Genomic DNA, 22451 nt, shown 5'->3' on the forward strand with positions numbered 1-22451 from the left:
TATGACAACCTGTTAGGTTTATCCTTGGTTGCTTGAACAAAGCAGTATTCATGCAGTCATGTCCAACCGCATCATCCTCTTTGGAATCTATGAAGAGGGCTGTTTCATCTGGGAAGGCTAGACCGTTTCCCATTGCCAAAGCAGATAACCCTTTCAAAGGGTAAGTGGAAACCACTCCTTTAAATAATATCCCTAACTAAAAAACTAATGGGGTTTCTAAGGTACCATACCACAAAACTGATATAGTTCAAATGTTATGACAGTTACCATTTTATTGATAAAATTGGACCACAATTGTAGTGATGAAAAATAGCATGTGAACATAGACATCACTCTTAAAAAGCATAAAATGCTTATATCAAACATAATTGACAAACAACATTACAAAATCTGGCCTTTGGAAGCATAAATATCATAATTATCATAATCATTCCAAGTTGATACTTTGTTTCTTTAACACGTTTCACGGGACACAGCCCGCTTCTTCAGGGAGACAAAGTACATAATTCCATTGGTAACATCAATGATTCTATGGAAAGCCAATGAAAAAGCATGAGCATTAGGTCCAAACACAAATTGAAGAGGTCCCTCAATCAAGAGTGTTGATGTCCGCCAGCTAAATAAAGTTACCAATCCATAGTGGGAAGCACAGTAACCAGGGTATTTGTATGGTCCAAAGCGGAACTTATATGGTCCAAAAGGCTCCAAGAAAAAGTTCCAAATAGACAAGGTATCTCTAATAACAAAGAGGGACACTCTTCATCTGAAAGAAATAGTACTATCAATTCTCTCCAGGATAGCCATGATAATCAATTTTGTGGGATGGTACCTTCAAAACCCCATTAATTTTTCAGTTAGGGATATTATTTGCAGTGTCTTATCAGTAAGGGGCGTGGCACAGTAAATCCTATTAGAAAGTAATCGGAGACTCTAGCATGGGTCTCCATCTCCCGCTTTCTTTCCTTCATTAATACTTGAAACCACAACTTCTATTGACAATGTGTTTATTGAATGTAACTTCCTGTTAGGTGTCATCATCTCTATTCCTGGCTGCTTAAACCAGCAGGATACATACAGTCATGCTCGTCCACCTCTTTCGGTTAATAGAGTCTGAAGAGGCTGTCTTTCCTGGCACAGCTATGAGACTTCTAATTGCCAGAACATATAGCCCTTTCAAAGGGTGAGTGGAAACGACTCCTTTTGAGTGTACTGGCCACTTGTTTAATAAATGTCACAACATGTTAGGGGTCATCTGTGACACAACACAGTGCCTGACCACTGCCTTTCTAACCAACTCATGATAATGGACCAGCCAATCTCATATCGCACTGTCACCTGCATAACATTGCCACTCTCAGCTACACCCTGCACAAAGATTTTTCCAGCTCGTGGGACAACAATCTATGTGCCAGCAGCCGGAGAGCGATTGTCACTGGGTTAATTAATTACGCAATTAACCCTTTAAACTCCAAACTGCCACCAGATAGCTTTGGGCCTATCAACCCTTCACAATGTTAGCAAGAACAAATGTGAACAATAAATGTCTATAACACACACTGTCAACATAGACAAGTATATTCATAGGACTATTATATACAGTAGCACTCTTTAAGAGACAGGGATTCTTTAGTTTGCAATAAAAGCTTTATAGACAGTTTCAACACTTTTCAAAATAGGGTTTATTACTAAAAAGGTCAAAACGGTGCAATTAAATATTTACAGAAAGGGATGTTATAAAGAGAACAATAAAGCAACAGAGAAATAAAGGAAAGGAGTTAAGAAGGAAGAATACTTGCAAAGCCCTGATTTTAGCAGAGTCCAATTGTCCGAGCAAAAATGTTGCCTTGGCTCTCAAGTCTGTTAAGATGTTCCTTGATTGATGTTAAATGAGAGCTCCCCCTTCACAAGCCCTGTCAGTCCTTTTCTCTGATAGCAAGAGGGTGTAGACAGAGACCAACTGACCAATAATCCAGTTTAAGGGATGGGCACTAGGAGGTCACCAAATTTACGACCAATTCCCAAATACAGTTTTACACTAATATTAATAACCTCCAATACGTGCAGGTGGTATTCTAGCAACTGGCAGATCAATATTCAGAATTATATTCTGAATCCAGGGATACCAAACACAGCGTACCACTGTTACAAAGGAGGGAAGAGACTGCTTTCTCCCCTTTCCTATGAGCTAACATAGTCATGTATGACCTCGATTTGTTTGGTATGATATTCACGATTTAAATATATACCTAATATTAATGTGCCCTGTTCCTGTTGAATTCTATGAATTGTATGTGGAATTCTTACATGTGGAATATGCGTTTTATGGCATGCTCTGCATTCCTAGAGCTCTGATGGCCTTACAGGTCATGTGTGACTGCTTGAAAGAGTTATTATTGTTTTATGATAGGGCAAAGGAAAGTGATTTTCATGGTTCCTGGAAAACAGACATCCTGCCAAGACTAATTAGCTGTTTACAGCTGCCATCCAGGCCTAGGCTCTAGGGTCTATTGTGTTTTAATTAAGATAATAGGCTCTTTTGAAGTTCATTACAAGTTACAGCTACAAATTCCATAGTTTGCAAAGGGGTAGAGGGAAGAATAGGAACACTGCTCATGAAACCAAAATGCTGAGACCTTAACAAGATGACTGTCGTGTACAGCTTCCATGTCTCTATTGTACCCAATTGTTACATCATCATCCTCATTTCTGATTGCTTGAACAAAGCAAGAGTCATACTGTCATATTCACCTGTCTCTTCTGTCTGAAGAAGCTGTTTTGCCTGGGAAGGATATTAGACTGCTCGTTGCTAGAAAATATAACCTCTTTACAGGGTGAGTGAAACACATTCATGTTCATCACACAGTCATGATCATCTGCGTCTTCTTTTTTGAAAAGTCTGAAGAGGGTTGCCGAGCTTGGGAAAGCTCTGAGACTGCTCATTGCCAGACTAGAAAATCCTTTCACAGGGTTTTGCCTGCCACTTAGAATACAAAAATATATGACATTAATGTAATGAAGTATAAAATAGCTCGCTTAGTAACAAACCCTAAAGGGTTAACAACTGCTACATGGAGATTGATACTGCATCTTCCAACCACAGCCAGATTTCACTAGGTGGTTAATGAACCAAACTTTACCTTGCCAGAGAGCAGGAGATAATGAAAATGTTTTGTTAAGAAGAGCAACAAAAAGGTAGGAATCTGTAACAGAATTACAATATTCTGCAATGTACACAAACCATCCAAAGGAATTGCTGACATCATAAAAACCTACTCTCTCTCTTTTTTTTTTGAGAAACTGGAGACCACAAACAAAATATACAAGGATGCTCTATATTCCAACAGGCAATGCTGGCTACAGTAGTCATCCACAGATGACTCCCCTACTTTCTCTGGAAATGCTGATCTTTTGAGGGGGTTGGCAAAATGGCACAATATTAAAGCAAACATGAGAAACCACCAACAGATAATGCCATGTGTGAACAGACAAAGTTGTACTTTGTGCACCTGTTATGCAAAGTACAATCTGTGGAGGAGCTCAGGGTATGCACAGCGGCAGCAGGGAGCAGGGCACATCAATACCCAGCAATGCAGCATGCATTTTGATACAAAGCATTTTTACATTTAGCTCACCCAACCTCCATCATCCAACTGTAAACACTGACACTGTGTGGGTGTGCATGCCGGGGGGAGACTTTGCTGACAACGCTGCCCAGTTCACGTGGACCCAGCGGACCCCAGACAAGGCTGTTAGCTGTGATAAAAGCCTCCCTGAGGACCAGCAGCGGAGCTCCCTGGAGTATGGGTCATTTAGCCAGTACACCAGGGACTGCATCCAGCTGAAACCCACAATCATAGACTGACAGCCAGCCCTTTAGACCAGCCAGGTAGAGGAGCACACCTAGGTCCTGCACATGGGAGGAAAAAAGAAGAATGTTAAGGCTACAGGTGGGCTCAAATTTATGAATGAGGTCCTGAAAGCATGGGGGCCCTTACCGGGGGGGGGAAGAGGCGTACCCAGCTGTGCTGACATGTAGCTGTCAGGAAAGAACTGTGTATTATAAATGCGTATTATAAGATATTATTGCACTGTTAGCAGGAATTTAATAAGAGTTTTTACAAATTTGTATACGTTTGATCTTCCATATTTTGTAATTGTAATAAATACAGAATTGTAATAAATACAGGGATACGTAGATATACCACTAGTGATAGCTCACAGAAGCTCAGTGCTACTCTGCCATCCCCTTAACAACTACTGAGATATCAGTCAAGGCAGTGCGTTGTCAAGGGGTGAGTTGACTGATAGACTGGAAGTCAAGAGTTCCCCACCTTCCCTTACATCACAGCGTATCCCCCTTACCTTGTGCTGCTGTTAATCAAAGCCAGTGACTAGGAAGTGGGGGGTGAGGCCAAGCTGCACTGGATGTGTCTATAGACACACCCAGAACGGCTTGGGAGCAAGCCCGCAGGTGCACCCCCATAGGAAGTGACTTTCTATGGGGGCAAACTTAGAGGAGAAGCAGAGAGTGCAAGTGGGGGACCCTCCAGAGTAGGTACGGGGCCACTCTCTGCAATACCATTGCACAAAGCAGGTAAGTATGACACGTTTGCTATTTTTTAAAAAAAAGCTTTACACTACTACTAATAGTAGTATACAGAGCAGGTCTTCAGAACAAGCAACCAATGCCCCAAACCAAAGTGGGGCAAGAAGCTGCATGTAGTTCAAAAATAATTTACTACTAGCCAGGACTTAAGAGTTACTCGACACTAGTTGCCCCACCCAACCCTACCCTGCCCCACCCTTAATTCCACCCCTACACAGGCCCTCATAAATTATCTCATGAGATGGCACTGTTAAATGTTTTATGCAGAATGAAGGAAGGGAAGAAAAAAATCAAATGGAAAGAAGGGAGAAAGGGAGGGAGGGGTGGAAGGAAGGGAGAAGGGAGGGAGGGGTGGAAGGGTGGAAGGGAAGGGGTGGAAGGGAGGAAGAGGTGGAAAGAAGGGAGGGAGAAGTGGAAAGAAGGAGTGGAAGGAAAGGGTGGAAGAAAGGGATGGAGGGATGGAAGGAATGGTGGAAGGAAGGGTGGGAGGGGTGGAAGGAAGGGAGGGAGGGGTGGAAGGAAAGGAGGAGTTGAATGGAAGGGCAGAAGGAAGGGAGGGGTGGAAGGAAGGAAGGGAGGATGGGAGGGAAGGAAGGAAAGAAGGGGTGGGTGGGTGGGAGGAAGGAAGGGAGGGAAGGGTGTAAGGAAGGAAGGGAGGGGTGGGCGGAAGGAAGGAAAGGAGGGGTTGAGGGAAGGGAGGGAGGGGTGGATGGAAGGAATGGAGGGGTGGGTGGAAGGAAGGGAGGTCGCACTCACATGCTCAGTCAGAAGTATCAAAGCTGTCAGCTGCTCTGTGTACAATTTCCCGCTCACAAATCCTTTTCTGAGAAGCTACTTGGACTGCAGTGTGGGTGGGCACAGGAGGAGGCAGAGCAGATTCAGCCCCTCTCCCTTCTTCTATTTTTGCAGACGATGGGTGGAGGGGCTGGGCACTGAGGAGCACACAGTGGGGGGGGCCAGAAAAGAAACGGAATGATCAGGATGATCAGTGCAGCGGTGGGGGCAGTGACAAGCAGATTCTCATCCTCTCCCTCCCGCGGCTTTCAGCTGCTTCACTGAAAGACATACAGGGAGATCGCTGCTTGTCACTGCCCCCCATACACCTTATTTCCACTCACTCAATTAGAGAGGCGAGTGGAAATGTTGAGGGCTGCATATACATATGTGTGTGTGTGTGTGTGTACATTATATGCTGTCCAATCACAAAAAAATATATGTTATGTTAGGTGTACAAATAGTTTTTTTTACCATTAAAATATAATATTTTAACACAATAGCTAATAAAGGATTCCCAGAGATCTCCTCTGACGCATTCACTTGTGTGTGTAAATTTTAGCTTGAGCTATTGAGCTTTGTAACACCTGTGCCTGATATCCTCTTAGTTTTTATGCCCAATTCATGCAAAACTCCACGTAATCCCAAGGGGTTCACATACTTTTTCTTGCAACTGTACACAGGATGTAGAACAATCCAGGGTAAATTACTAATAGGAAAAGATCAGATTCAGTTAGTCTATATGCAGTACTGGTAACTGGCCCTTTGTCCACTTCTTGCCATTTTTAGACATAGCTTTGACAGTTCAGATCAAATTTACACTATGTACAGACTTAAAAGGCCAGTGAGCTACTTACAGCAGCAGGTGGATGAGGATTTTGGGATAACCTGTCTACAACAAGTACTGTTGCCATTTGCTGAAAGACAACACATGAAAAGCTATGATGTGCATTAAGAATATTACTGTTGTTGGGGTGCACCTCTAATATACCTATTTCTGAAACCTGTCAGATGGTTGTAATATTAACCATGCCATTAAATGTTGTGCTTTAAAAGACCTCATATGATGGTTAGTTGTAATTTCTAGTGAATGTCTCATATGTCACTATTGAAAAGCTACTATGGGGTACAGGACAATGGAAAGCTATACTATTCACCCTCTAGCAGATTCTTCATTTGTACTTACATGGTGAAGGTGGTGGTATATCTCTTTCTGATGCCCTGAAGATCTGTAAAGAACTGATATGGGATAAAATGCTGCTCACCAATCCAAATAGGATACATTAAATAGAAAAGCAATGTTGGCATAAATTTACTAGGTATTATTGAAACGAACAATGCAAATAGTAAATTAAAAAGTCTGAACTCTTCCTCCTTCTTTCCAGGTATCCAGTGGCTACCTCGTAGTAGTGTTTGTATATGTGACAGAATATATAGGGATCAAAGCTCGCACTTGGGCCTCTATGCACATTCATGCCTTCTTTGCCATAGGAGTTATGATCGTTGCTTTGGCTGGTTACCTAGTGCGCACTTGGTGGATATACCAAATCATTCTTTCTGTCACCACCCTACCCTTTCTCCTATGCTGCTGGATGCTTCCTGAGACTCCTTTCTGGCTGCATTCCCAGGGAAAATACAAAGAGGTAGAAAAGGTCATTGCCACAATGGAGAAGTGGAACAGAGTAAAAAGTCCCTGCAAACTCTCTGAGCTGTGTCCGGTAGAGGAAACGAAAAGTGATAATGCTGAAGATGTCCAGTTATCTAAAACTCATAATGTGTTTGACCTATTTCACAACTGCAGTTTTGCAAGAAGGACCATTACTGTTTGGCTCATTTGGTTTACCGGTAGTTTGGGATACTACGTATTTGCCCTAAATTCTGTAAATCTAGGAGGAAATGAATACTTGAATCTTTTTCTTACAGGTACGTACAGGTAACCTTTTTACTAAGAGTATATGGCAAGCTACAATTTCTAGTAATTACAGTAGACACCTTTTTGTACTGCATGCCAACTTGATGTTTATTAATTAAATACCAACAATTTAAACTTAAAGTGTATTTAAACCTTAAGAATTAACTTCCTAAATTTGCTCCCTTTTGGCCTGTTAACAAAAAGGTGCTGTGACAGCTCGACTGATAATTACTCCATTATGCAACACCGTGTACGATAACAGGTTTTTTTTTATAGACAGATAGTGCTTTCTTTTGGAGTATTTAATAAGTACATTTTTTTTTATTTTTGACCATAAAGAGGAAAAACAACCAAAAATTTTGAAAGACATTTTCCATTAGTTTCTGTTAAAATTAAAATAAGAGAATAGTATGAAAACCTTTGAAATGGCCCTTTTTTAAAAAAAAATGGAAACCCCAGAGTGATCTTATTTTTGCCACAATTTTTTAGAAATGAAGAAACATGCAGGTACCGAGTGGGTAAAACACGGAGCTTGAGAATGGTACACCAGATACATTAAATGTACAGGTCATACACAGAGGAGAGGAAGGGTAAATATACAGGTCACATGAAAAAAACTATCCTTGTGTCAGTGAAACAGAATAAGTGGATCAGCAGCTGCTGATCCATTTATTCTGTTTCCATTCACAATTACTATGACCTCTCTCCTTCCCCTTGTTGTAAAGGGAAGTGTAGGGCTCAACACAGTAAACAGTACCATGTGATTTCTGTGATGACTAATCATAGCGATCACATGATACCAAGCTCCTGGGTACAGTGTCTCTGTGTACCCAGCTGTCTGACAGCTTGGTACATACTGATCATTGGCTGGATCAGCCACCTGGCTATTTATCTAGTGCTGTCCATAAATGACACTTACTAAATAAAGGGCTGTCAATCCACCGCTGAAAAGCATACAATGGTACAAAATTGGTTAATAAATTGTTTTTTTTTCACTATATAAAGGAAAAAAGATTAAACATTTAGAAAAAAAAATATTTAACCACTTTTACCTAGTGGTATATTTAGACTTTGTGCTACCCTAGGCAACACAAAAATGTTGCCCCCCCCCCCCCCCCCCATGAGAGAGTGAGAGAGTTCAATAAGTGTGTGTATGTATATATGAGAAAAAGAGATAAGGAGAGAGAGAGAAGGAGAGGAAGGAGAGAGAGAGGAGAGGAAGAGCAGGAGTGAGAGGAGAGAGAGAGAGAGCAGGAGAGAAAGAAGGAGAGAGAGAAATAGGAGGGAGAGGGAGAGAAAGAAGGAGAGAGAGGGGGAGAAAGAAGAGATAAATAGGAGAGAGAGAGAGAGAGAGAAATAGAAGAGAAAGAGAAGGAGAGTGTCAGGAATGGACTAGCCAGCAATGGTGGGACTCACCTGCCTTTTTGATCTGCAGTACCAGGGCTGGCCAGCGGAGGCTCCCAGCAATCAGAGACTCAACTTTGCAGCCAGCTAACACCTGGAACTGATTATGCTGGGGTATTTAAGGGATGGCCAGACTTGCAGACTCTGCCTTGGTGTTGTGTTCTCTTGGGCCCTGTATCCTGTTCCTGCTCTCTGTTCCTGTCTGATTCTCTGCTGACCCTGCTCTGATCCCTGGCTTGTCTGACCATCCCTCTGCCTGACCCTCTGTACTACGCTGCTTGCTACCTGTTCTGATCCCTGGCTTGTGACCCTGACCATCCCTCTGCCTGACCCTCTGTACTACGCTGCTTGCTACCTGCTGAACCTGGCCTGTGACCCCGACCAATCTCCGCTTGCTCCCCCTGTACCTACCTGCCCTATTGATATTGACCTGGCCTGCCTGACGACGCTTGCTTGTATGTACTGTTATCTGTAGGTGGTTGGTTTGGTTTGGTTTGGTTGCACTGTATTATGTTTTAGTATTGCACTGCGTTTATGTTTGTATTGTTAGTGTTAATAAATTATATTGTTTATAACATATCTGAGGTCTGCGTTTCCCTGCGTCAGCCACACACCTCTGGTCACACCTGGGAGCCCTGACAGAGAGAGAGAGGAGGGGGAAAGAAGGGGAGAGGGAGGAGAGAGAGAGGAGAGATAAGGAGAGCAAGAATGAGATAAATAGGAGAGAGACATAGAAGGGGAGAGGGGGGGAGAGAGAAATAGAGAGAGAATGAGAGGGAGAGAGAGAGAGGGGGGGGAGAGAGGGGGGATGGGGAGAGAGAAGGGGGGAAGAGAAGGAGAGAGAAAGAAACAGATACAGGGGGGAGCGAAGGGGGAGAGAAAATAGAGAGAGAGAGAAAGAGAGAGGGGGGAGACAGAGAGAGAAATAGAAGGAGAGAGAGAAGGAGAAAAAGAGAGAGGAGAGAGAGAGGGGGAGAGAGAGAAAGAGAGGGAGAAAGAGGAGAGAGAAGGAGAGCAAGAACGAGAGAGAAATAGGGGAGAGACATGGAAGGAGAGAGAGAGCAGGAGAGAGAGAGAAATAGAGAGAGAAGTAGAGAGAGGAGAGAGAGAGAAGGAGACAAAGAAGGAGACAGAGAAGGAGAGGGAAATAGAAGGAGAGAAAGAGAGTAGGAAAGAGAGAGGGAGAGAGAGAGAAGAGGAGAGAGAAATAGAAGGAGTGAGATCTGATATATATAGAGGAATCCCATATATAGAGAGAGAGTGATCTACTTGAATAGATCTGATATGGAGTCCTCAAGAGATCTCTCTAGGATATCCCGTCCCGCCGACAATGCCATCCTATCAGCAGAACACGGGGTGGGAGGAGCTGCACAGAGAGTGGGAGTCTTTTCAAATTCACAAGCTTATCACCCAATTATATGATCCAGATCTGCAGCTCCTCCCACCCCTGCTCTGCTGATAGAATGACATTGTTGGAGGGGCAGGAGATCCTGAAGAGGACACACAGGCTGAAACCTGCCTCTGCTCTGCTGAAGCAGGACTGTGTGGGGGAGGCAGAGTGTAAAAAGGGGACTCTCAGGGACCCCAGGCTGTACTGCGGTGCACGGTATGCCGAGGCGCACTAGCGTGCGGGCACTAGGACCTGGGCACCCGCGATGGCAACGGCGGTCATCCATGCGCACTCGTGATCGCGCGCCTGGCACCAATGAGAGTGCAGGGCGCCCCTTTAAGCAGACACTAAATATGCTCAAGTTGCCGTATGGTCTTTTCCTGTATCCTGTGTCCTGAGAGATTGCTTTGGTGCCGACCCTGCCTGACCCTGATTCGTTGACTGTCTCCTGCTCTGATCCCTGGCTTGCCTGACCATTCTCCTGTCTAATCCTGTATGTTTGATCTCCTATTGCCGAACCTGGACAGTTGGTCCATAACAGGGACACAGTGATGACAGAAAAAAGAGGCAGGGGCATGGCTGCAAATGGCACTGTGATATAAAGGGGACTGCCCTTTAATCATTTCAGTGCCCCCTTACATTACAGTGCGGAGGACCTAAGGACCTACTCCGTGAATATCCCGTCACCAACCTCACCCGTGAATGCCCGCTACCCTCCCCTCCCCCCTTGAAAAATTGGCTGCTCAGTCTAAAATGCCCAGGCCTAATTTATGTCCCAGTCCAGGCTTGCATGACACAGATGGGCTGTGACTGGCCCAGTCTATACCATGTGATCACTGTGACCAATCACAGCTAGCAACACAATTATATACAATGGATGGCATGAAAGGAAGCCATCCATTGTTTACAATTGTAATGTGACCTACTGTGATTGGTTACAGTAGTCATATGGTACTAGAAATGAGCCAGTACACAGATCAATCATCAGCTGTGCCTGATAGACAGATCTAGCCACAGAGCGACCCTACGAGTGCGCATGAGGCAGTGATCAGGGAGGACATCATATGATGTCCACCCGGATTGAAGAAAGTCCCGCCCGGCCGTCATTTTACTATAGGGGGAATTGCTTCATTTCTGTTATAAAACATATCAAATAAAAATGCAAGAACAGTATGAAAGTCCTCAAAATTACTCTTTTTGGATTGAAGACATCCCAAAGTGATGTAATTTTTGGCCACAGTTTACATAGTAAAGATATAAAATATGGGGAAATGTGCATGTATTGCACAGATGTACTGCAAATGTCTTTTTTTTTTATTCAGCCCTGACAACCGCTTTAAAATACAAAAATTAACAGGCCTAGGTTTGCAAACTTTGGGTGATTTGAAGGCTGCACGCGTTTGTGAAGCCATAAATATTTATAATCTGGAGATGCCTAAGATTAACATCCATTTACTGTTTTAAGCTTACATTACATAAGCCTTGTTACCTCAATAAAAATAAAATTTATAAAAAAAAATCCAGTTTTGTGATACAACCTTTATGTTTTTACCATATGATTTAAATGCATATTATATTTCTGGATGAATTAAATATGGTACATGAATGTAAAATAAATAAGATAAATGTAAATTGATTCTGATTTCACAAATTGTCTTCATTTAGCTTTTATTCTAACTGTTAAGGAATACCTTTTATACCCTTTTGCCTGCTACTCTGTTTCCTGTCAATTTTTACACGTGCACATAGCTGCTGTGTAGGGCTTGCTAAACCTTGTCCGAAACCTTGTCCAAAGAAGATAGTATAAATAAATGTATAGTGCCGCGCTCCTATTTACTTGTATATGTAACTTAATCCTTGAGGTACATGAATTAATATCTGAAACAATCCATAAATCACTGTGACTAGTGAATAAAAATAATCAATAGTAAATAATAAATAATGATAAATCGATTGTGAATCACTATGACTGGTGAAAAAAAATAATAAATAAATTTAGATATGAATAAATCAACAGCTTTCATAAATGTGACTAATGTCAACAAAAAATCCTTAATTAAATGTGACTGTAAAAGAATAAAACTCAGATAAATACAATCCTGAATCTGTGCCACTCTGATCTGATGTGATTAATCCATCTATAATGTGCAAAAGCATACATAAATGTGCAAGTGCAAATACATAAAATAAAATAAAATACAATAAAAAAAAGTCTTTCAAATAAGTGCAATGTGCAGGTGAATTCCTTATTCCCTCTCGCCGAGTGCTTAGTGGTCTCCTTATGCGCTCACCTTAATATTTGCCTAAATAAATTCAGGCAAATAAGCTTTTAATCCTTCCAGGATTGATGGGATGATACTCTTATGTAAGATGTTCCAGAAGATAGGTGTGGATCTATAGGGATTCTCCTGTACTCTCCTCTTTCCCCTTGTGCAGCTGCTCATAAATGGATATTTTGACCAGCTCTCTAGGAATCTCCTAATTCCCCTCCTGGGGTCACCACCTTCTCAAGTCCTCCTTTCACCAGCATGGGGAATGTGGGTCAGTTGAAAGAGAGAAGAAAAAAGACCATGGTGCCTTATCCTTTTGTGTAAAGGAAATTTGGATCCAATCATTTCCCCCTGATGAAGTCACGTGACCCTGTGACGCAACGCGTAGGGGAGGGGCTCTGACGTCACGACGTTGCATCGGAGAGGCTCGGTGATTCCAGTGCAGACGGAGGCAGGCAGCATAACAGAGGCAGAGGCAGAGTATTACTCACTCACTGTATGTTATCATCTATGCTGTCCTGGATCACATAAGAGCCATATACCGCTGTGTAATACCGCAACTGGCAGCAATAAATTTCCTTTACACAAAAGGATAAGGCACCATGGTATTTTTTCTTCTCTCTTTCAACTGACCCACATTCCCCATGCTGGTGAAAGGAGGACTTGAGAAGGTGGTGACCCCAGGAGGGGAATTAGGAGATTCCTAGAGAGCTGGTCAAAATATCCATTTATGAGCAGCTGCACAAGGGGAAAGAGGAGAGTACAGGAGAATCCCTATAGATCCACACCTGTCTTCTGGAACATCTTACATAAGAGTGTCATCCCATCAATCCTGGAAGGATTAAAAGCTTATTTGCCTGAATTTATTTAGGCAAATATTAAGGTGAGCGCATAAGGAGACCACTAAGCACTCGGCGAGAGGGAATAAGGAATTCACCTGCACATTGCACTTATTTGAAAGACTTTTTTTTATTGTATTTTATTTTATTTTATGTATTTGCACTTGCACATTTATGTATGCTTTTGCACATTATAGATGGATTAATCACATCAGATCAGAGTGGCACAGATTCAGGATTGTATTTATCTGAGTTTTATTCTTTTACAGTCACATTTAATTAAGGATTTTTTATTGACATTAGTCACATTTATGAAAGCTGTTGATTTATTCATATCTAAATTTATTTATTATTTTTTTTCACCAGTCATAGTGATTCACAATCGATTTATCATTATTTATTATTTACTATTGATTATTTTTATTCACTAGTCACAGTGATTTATGGATTGTTTCAGATATTAATTCATGTACCTCAAGGATTAAGTTACATATACAAGTAAATAGGAGCGCGGCACTATACATTTATTTATAATATTGTATATACACTAGCAAGTGAGTCTGTGCAAGTGCCAGAGCACCAAGCACATTAAATCAGCAGACAACTTTATATTACCCACTGAATGCCTCATTCATAATAGCTCACAAGTATTCACTATTTATACCAAAGAAGATAGTGTTTCATTCTGTAGACTTAAGGCCTCATGTACACATGAACTCCCCTGGACGTTTAGCTCTCCTGGCAGCAGAAAAACGCTAAAGGAGGCAAAACCGCGTGTAAACGCAGAACCATGTTTAGCCATGTTTACCGATTGGATGTTTTTTCATTTGATTGGCCAGAGTATTTTCCAGTGACATGAATAAACACCCAAGCGCTAAATGCAGCTAGTGTTTAGACGTGTTTACATGCATTTACATGTATTTTTACTGCGTTTAGTGTTCTTTGGCCAAAATGCTTCTCTCCTGCATGCGATTCTTTTGCTTTCAGGAGAGGAATGTTTAACTGCCCCTAAACTCTGCTGCTTCTAAACTGGTAAAAGCCTATCTGAACATGGACACATAGACTGTTATTGAGTTAAAATCAGAGGCCTAAAAAAGTTTTCCATTTCAATCTGAATGCAGTCTCTTTTTCTGTTTGTAGAGAGTATAAAAGCAGCTACAAGGCTACATGGCAATTCAGAGACAATGTAAGCTCAGCCACTTTTGACTTAAAAATTTATTTTATTTTTTTTTTGTATTTTACAGGTGCTGTGGAAATTCCCTCCTATATAGTTTGTTGCCTGGGCATGGACAATCTTGGAAGGAGAAATACGTTGGCTCCATTTCTTTTACTAAGCACTGTTATTTGTGTTGTGATTATGCTCATACCTGAGGTATATCTACTGTACAATCATATCCACTTATACATACTGTATATATAAGAGGCTGGCAAGCAAACAAGCAGAGCATGGTTGGACTAACTTCAAGCAACTTGTTAAAACAACAGTTAGAACTTTACTGTTAGGGGGTTACACAGACCTGGAGAATAGGTAGAAGAATAACATTTTTGCTTTGAGTTACCCATTAAGTTTTTTTTTTCAGTAGACCATTTGAGTTGTTTTAACAGCACATTTATATATGTACAAGATACTAGACTAAACTATGCATTATGTTTTCCAGGGACACGGTACTGTAACCATCATTATGAGTATGGCTGGGAAGTTCTCAATTGGTACTGCCTTTGGCCTGATATACCTGTACACAGCTGAACTATATCCAACTGTTGTAAGGTAAGTTAAATTAAGCTACATAACCATGTTTATTTATTTCAGATTAATAGAAATCATTTTAAAACTTATCTCAGGACATGACAAAGGCCCCATTCCTTCCCATCCTCCTCAATGGAGCATCAAAATTACACTACAAAAGACTTATTTACTTTGATCTGTCAGCATAGGTCCTCCTCTAAATGCTCCCAGCATTCCTTCTGTTAGTTATGGGTGTGGGGGATAAAGTCTTGAAGCCTTGGGCTCACCGGAAGTGAGTTGAATGATGCAGGCATCATTCAGTCTGAAAGAGGAAGGGCAGATGGGAACCACAGTGGTGAGTTTGCGGGGAGCAACACCCAAGATCACGTGAGTATAGTGGTCTTAGCTGCTTTTTTGTTTTCAGGGACCAGCGGGGGACCATTTTTTTTAAAGTTGTCCACGCTAGAATTGGCATATTTTCTCAGACATTAACTTTTTTCCCTTGCTACTCTAGGTCGTTGGCTGTTGGCAGTGGCAGTATGATGTGTCGAATCGGTAGTGTGGTTGCCCCATTCTGTGTGTACCTGAAGGATGTTTGGATATTTATGCCACAGGTACTTTTATTTTTCCAGATAAATTCTTACCAAATTCTATACATACGGGGCCTCTTGAATAACATGATTAGATTCTTGCTCATAAACTGTAAATATAAATTGAAGGGACAGAAAATCATGCAGTTCACTTTCAAAAAACCTCTAGCACTTTAAGTGATTTTATCTAGACAGCCACTGCAAAATATGATAACTTCATTTTCAGAATTACATTACATAAAATACATTCACTAACTGCTTTACCTGTGGGAGGACTTGTAATTTTGTTTAATACATCCTGGACTTCATACTCTAGTTATACTGCACAGTCTGGCAGGACATACCTGTTTTTCCTGGTTAAGCTTTGGAGCTTCCGATGTTAGCTCTAGACTGCTAACATGATAAAGAAGCAGCATCATTACACTGCTGTTTCATTGCCCCCTATGCAGGTGGGTGACATTGGAAATAATAAACTTAAATAAAAGAAAAAATAGAGTAATATTTCTGGCTGTGCATTGTGGCAGATGTGTGTAAGTGGCTAAACCCAATTTTCAAATACTTCCCAATGTAAAACACAGTCGACCACCCCCTCCTCCTCAAAAAACTACACTCCCTCGGCCTCAGAGATTCTGCTCTCTCCTGGCTCTCATCCTACCTGTCACAACGCTCCTTCAGCATTACCTATAATGCTACCACCTCCCCCTCACTCCCCCTCTCTGTTGGGGTCCCTCAAGGCTCTGTCCTCGGGCCCCTTCTCTTCTCCATCTATACCTCCTCCCTTGGCCAACTCATACACTCTCACGGCTTCAACTACCACCTCTATGCCGACGACACACAAATCTATCTCTCAACCCCCCACCTCACCCCCTTGGTCTCAGCCCGAATCACACACCTACTGAGCAACATATCAGACTGGATGTCACTCCACTTCCTTAAATTGAACCTCTCCAAAACCGAGTTTCTTGTCTTCCCCCCAGCCCGGACACCACCCCCCATTGACTTCTCCGTCACATCCAACAACGCTACCATCAAACCCGCCCTGCAGGCCAGAGTACTTGGTGTCATTCTGGACTCCAACCTATCCTTTCAACCCCAAGTCCAATCTTTAACAAACTCGTGCAGACTCCACCTCCGCAATATCGCCAAAATACGCATGTTCCTAACCCCAGAAACCACTAAACAGCTCATCCACTCCCTCATCATATCACGACTCGACTACTGCAACTCCCTCCTCACTGGCCTGCCTCGCCGCTGGCTATCCCCGCTTCAGTCGATCCTGAATACGGCAGCCAGACTCATTCACCTTTCCAACCGCTCTGTCTCCGCCACCCCCCTCTGCCAATCCCTCCACTGGCTTCCGATTGCGCAACGGATCAAATTCAAAATCCTAACGCTGACGTACAAAGCTGTCCACCATACTGCCCCAAACTACATCACTGACCTAATATCCAAGTACCGCTCAGCACGCACACTCCGCTCCTCAGAAGACCTCCTTCTCTCTAGTTCCCTGGTCTCCTCCTCCCATGCCCGCCTCCAGGACTTCTCCAGGGTGTCACCCATCCTCTGGAACTCCCTGCCCCAACCCATCAGATTATCACCTACTCTCCTCTCCTTTAGGCGCACCCTGAAAACCCATCTCTTCAGGGAAGCCTACCCCACCCCCTGCTAACTTGCCAACCTCCTCCACTCTTCCTACCACTCCATCCCCCACAGCTATCTCCTCCTGTGCCACCATCCCCTCCCTCCTAGATTGTAAGCTCGAAAGAGCAGGGCCCTCAATCCCCTCATGTTTTGCATTGTATTGGTATTGTTTTGTCACATGTTCTGTCCCCCTTTGTAATGTACAGCGCTGAGCGAACTATTGGCGCTTTATAAATACTGTATAATAATAATAATAATAATAATGAGTGTGGTCAGACCGTGATGGTGGAGTTGCACTAGTAGTAAGCGTTCCCACTCTGAAATGCAGCCAAACTGAACATCAAATCCTTCCCCACCAATGCAGGCAGCCTTACTTTTGTCCAGAGTAACCATGGGGAGAACAAGAAAAACTCTCTCTGTCCCTGCATTAACAGGCTCAGTGCAATACCTCACTGCAGAGGGCTACAGTATAAGCAGACAGACCATGTCTTAGTCCAGAGTAACCCTGGCAGAAGTAGACCAGAGTAGAGAATGGATAAAGCAGCATACATCCACTGACAGCCTGCACTGAGCATACTCAGGCATTCCAGGACAGGAGACAATCGGCTACACACCTCAATGCAGGGATCTGACAAAGAAGGAAGACAAAGAAGGTAGGCCATGGCAGTCATTTCCATCCACACATACCCTTTATAACCTATTCAAGGGAGACTAAACAAAATCTTATCAACCCACACTAAAATCAGAAGTAATCTCAAATAGAAATTAGCTGATGCACCTAATATCAAGAACTGAAGATATAGGAACCACCCAAACCAACCTGCCCAAGTGCTTCAGTAATCATAACAAAAAGTCAACAAATAACAATTCTCAGATCCCTTATATTCAAAATGAAGGATCAAGAAAACTGGTCTAAACACAAAAACCTACATAACAGATTCTTACCTGAATCTACTAGAGACTCTGACCTAGCTGATACTATCAAAGGAATATTAAAAACCGTCTTGGAAAGATCCGCTACCACCAAGTGATATGCCTTTTATGCCTTCATTACTATGAAAAGACAGAACTGATCCTCCAAAAGATCATAGGCATTCCTTAAATTGATGTGGTACAGGAAACATTTCCTGCCAGGAAACCCCTATTAAACTTTGCAACCAGGGGGCCGCCTGCCTCTAGGCATACCCCTCCTTCCTCCTTACACGCAAAGAAGGCAGAGCCACAATATTACCCTACCCAGGAATTTTGTCTAGTGCTAGACATCCAAGCTCCACAACTGGATTGAACATCTGGACCTGCTGGACATCCCGCTGATATTGTCTTTCTAACCTTGTTCATCCCTTTTTCCTATACCTACCAGCCTAATTCTGAAATATTTTAAAGCTTTTTAACACCATCAGTGGTAGAGTGGATACTGAGAGTGGGTAAGATACATCTGATTTAATAAGTAACAAATCTTCAAAGGGCTGACAAATACAAAAACCAGGACTGGTTAAACTTTAAAAATTCAGACCTCTGCAAATATTTTAGAGATAGCTTCAGATCTAATACTTTATAGACTGTGATACAGCTTTCAGTATTCATCGTAGATGAGTTAAGGCCTGTTGCACACTAATCTTAAAACAAGAAGTTACATTCATTAGAGTCATAACCTTCCCCACATCCCACGTTTCTTTGTCTTTGTGACATAAAAATGTGATCCCTGAATATACAATTGTGTAACAAATCAAGAAACAAATAAAATTAAATAAAGAGTGATCAAGCCATTAAACTAAAATCTATCCACATTATATAAAAAATTTAATTTTTATTTTCATTTTGAACTAAACAAAATTGCTCTTCAAAACCTCTTCTAATGGGGTGAGCATTACCGAACTCAATCTTCTTCCTACTAATAAAGTAGGTAACACTTGGGCACTATCAACTAAGGTTTGTAGTTTATTAAATGAAGACCCCTTCCATTGCTTGTTCAAACTAGAAATATTCACAGTGTAAAATAAATTTGAGATTATTTTAAAATAAATAGGGAGGGCACCAAAATGACCATGTGTAGTATAATGATTTAACACTCTGCATATGAGGTGCAGATGAATTTGTTTATAAATGATTGGTTTGCAATGGGGTTTGTATGCGCTAGATAGTACCTATAAATCTCCACACTGCTGTAAAAGCAAAAAGTGAGATATGCTTGCAAGTTATAAATATTTTTTTTTTATTTTTAGGAAAGCTTACATTTTTATTTTTATTTTCAGCTACTAGTTGGAATCATGGCATTAATAACTGGAATATTAACCCTTATGCTCCCAGAAACACTTGGGAAGCCACTCATGAACACAATGGAGGAAGCTGGAAAAATGGCAAGAAAGACAGAACGTAAAAGAAAACCATTAGCAGAAGCCAATGGGGTTGCCATGGAAAAATTAGATTCTGCCACAACAGATGACCCTGATGTTTAGAAAAGCAAAATATCAAGTAATATTATTCCTTATAGGGAAGCAAAGATGGAAAATTCACTGAAAATCATGTTGTTTGACTTTGTTGATATCAGTGCATATCATAAAGATTATGACCATAGTTAACCTGTCAGTTAACCTGTCAGCTAGCTGAAAGTAGCAGCTTTAACAAATCAAACCACCCAATGATAAGATTTTTTTTTTAGCACAGATTTACCTGGCTGGCTAAGCAATCTGATGGCCTCTGATATCGTTTGGAAACTCCATGAGCTCTCCATAAGATCTCCTTGCCATAGCCCACAGCTCTGCTCTTGCTTTACAGTCTAATGTCCTCTTCTTCAGCAGCAGTGTCCCCACTCATTCTCCATATAATAAATTAAGTTCATCAAGGAGTGTGGAAAGACCATGTTACAGCTACAGAACTTGTTTCCCATAAGATACAAGATTTTAGTTATTTAACATATTTCAAATACTGAAATATCAGTTCGGAGTGCAGAGACTGAAAAACAAATTGGCCATGATGCCAGACTATAAAAGTTACCAATTGAATGATGAGCTTTTAGCGTCTGGTTAATGATCACTCCCTATTCCAGATATTTAAAAAAAAAGTCTTTTTTTTATTTCATTTCTGTTTTAGCTTTTTTTAAGCTTCGTTGTTGTGTATTTCATAGAGACCTACAGTATAGTGCAGGCCCTACTTTTGTGTGTCCAATTTCACTGTGAAATCCATTCCACAGTGGATACCATCCCATGTATAAAGGAAGTTGTTATTTTTCCATTTCAGGAGGGTTCAGGATGTTGGACTTGATATAGATTTTAATTTTCAACGCATGGAAACAGTAAACAAAATTTCCTGAAGAAGTGGTATAATTCACTTATCAGCCAATTTCACCACTCTGTTTTTCACAATTTATGCCTCTTTTAAACATCTTTTATACATTTATACTGCCATTTTTTACTTATCATAGCATATTTAATTACATTTTAAGGTATTATAAATTACAAATTACTTGAAAAGTGAGGTAAGAAACACATCATAGTGTCAAGTTAGGATAATTAAAAATGTTATAAATAGTCCCCTATAGTCTCTGCTTACCCATTTCTCTTGGTCTACAGCAGCCCTTCTCAACCTTTTCAACACAGAGGAACCCTTGAAATAACTTTCCAGGCTTGGGGAACCCCTACTAAAAATTACTATATCTACAACTCATGATACATTAGTGTTATATTCAGTGGGAATAATGCTCCTTACACTTGTGGTCATTGGGAAGAATTGCCCCCTTTCAAAAAGCTAAAAAGATCAACGGTGTCAGTGGGAACTTATCTGAAAGGCAGAAATTGCTCATTGCTCAAGGAACCCCTGGCAACTTCTGGAGGAACCCTGGTTGAGAAACCCTGGTTTACAGGAATGATTACCATCAGTATAACTTGTACTATACAGAGATGCCTGCATACTACTGTCTTGAATAAAGAATTATATAGTGAATCATGGCATTATGCTTAAAAAGTGCATAATATGTCAATCTGGACAGTCTTTCTTCAAACTACTGTATTTGATTATGAATGGAATGATTAATTAAATCACCATCAGGGGAGGCCCCTGCTGGGTGGTGGTGGGGGGGAGGGGGGTGATTGCCCCTGGAACAATACTAATAGTATATGATGGGCTAGTGGCCCCTGATAGCAGATACCTCACCATTCAGACATCACATATGAAATCCATAGACAGTGACATGTTGGGCATTGTATACCAAACTGCTTCCTCTTCAGACGTATAAGCACAGCTTTCGACAGAGCACAGTCTTCCAGCACCAACTTACTTTGCAGTTCTGAGATGTCATGTTACCAAATTCTGAGAGAAGAAATGGCTGATGTAGAAAGATCATGCTCTTTAGGAACACCCATACATACCAATCACTGTGGCATCATGGCACACTATGTATGGTGCACTTCCTTTATTCTAAAAAATCTATCCCTACCTTGAAAGAATGAGTTGGTTGTGTTTGGCCCCAATGCCAACATTTATGTTACTCTCCTGATTTATTATCTACCTATTTTAGTACTGACACTTTTTGCTTTTAGTAATGAAGAATTGCATCATTTGAATTTTTTTACAGGTCATTGATTGCTATTACAGTCACAAGGAGCCCTTAGCATGCCCAGTGAAATCATTATAGAAAGAATTATTGAATAATAGTTATAAAAGTAACATAAGTAGCAACCAATAAAATATTTTCTTATTAGTGATTTTAAATATTGTGGAGTGGAGTTCAATTTCTTATGATATATTACTTCTTTCAGTTTGTAGGTTTGTGTTTACAAATTATTGCAAATTAAAAACTATTTTAAAAATGATCTAGAAAGAACATATAGATGCTGAAAACAACAAGCCTTAAAAAAATCACTTACACAAAATTGTAAGATTCTTTTTATTATGTATACTTTTTTTATGTCCGAAAACGAAAATGCCAACTATGACCTCAGCTTGTTGTATTGGTATTGATTAAATACTATGAGCAAATGTATTATGAAATGTGTATGTGTGTTGTACTCTAGGGCATATCAACTCCAACATCATGTACATTGGAGACATTTACCTGTGTTCTAATTTGTTGAACATTGTGTATTGTGACAATTTTCAATAACTTAGAATGTATGAAGGAGTCTAAAGAAAAAAAATGTTGCCCACAGCAGTCAATCAGATTGTTAATTTGTATCCCATACCTGCTTTGAAAAATTTACAGTTCGAATCTGATTGACAGCCAGGACAGTTGTCTTTTTAGACTCACACTGGTGGATGGAGCCTACTACATTTGGTTTGGTTTTCTTATGAAGGAAAAACTGTA

General features: G+C 41.1%; 1 protein-coding gene across 2 annotated transcripts in view; it reads left to right on the forward strand.

Moving 5' to 3' along the window:
• Positions 1–22130, forward strand: part of SLC22A16 (solute carrier family 22 member 16) — an 85812-nt gene extending 63682 nt beyond the window's left edge. For both annotated transcript variants that reach the window (XM_089664577.1, XM_089664570.1), the window contains exons 4-8: positions 6766–7303; positions 14440–14567; positions 14854–14963; positions 15436–15535; positions 19405–22130. In XM_089664577.1, coding sequence (XP_089520703.1) covers positions 6766–7303; positions 14440–14567; positions 14854–14963; positions 15436–15535; positions 19405–19608 — 1080 coding nt within the window. In that variant the 3' untranslated portion in view covers positions 19609–22130. The remainder of the gene's footprint in view (positions 1–6765; positions 7304–14439; positions 14568–14853; positions 14964–15435; positions 15536–19404) is intronic.
• Positions 22131–22451: the final 321 nt, after the last annotated feature.

Source organism: Staurois parvus, unplaced genomic scaffold, assembly GCF_062004578.1.
Source record: "Staurois parvus isolate SC_StPar_1 unplaced genomic scaffold, SC_StPar_1.0 ptg000048l, whole genome shotgun sequence".
NCBI lineage: Eukaryota > Metazoa > Chordata > Amphibia > Anura > Ranidae > Staurois > Staurois parvus.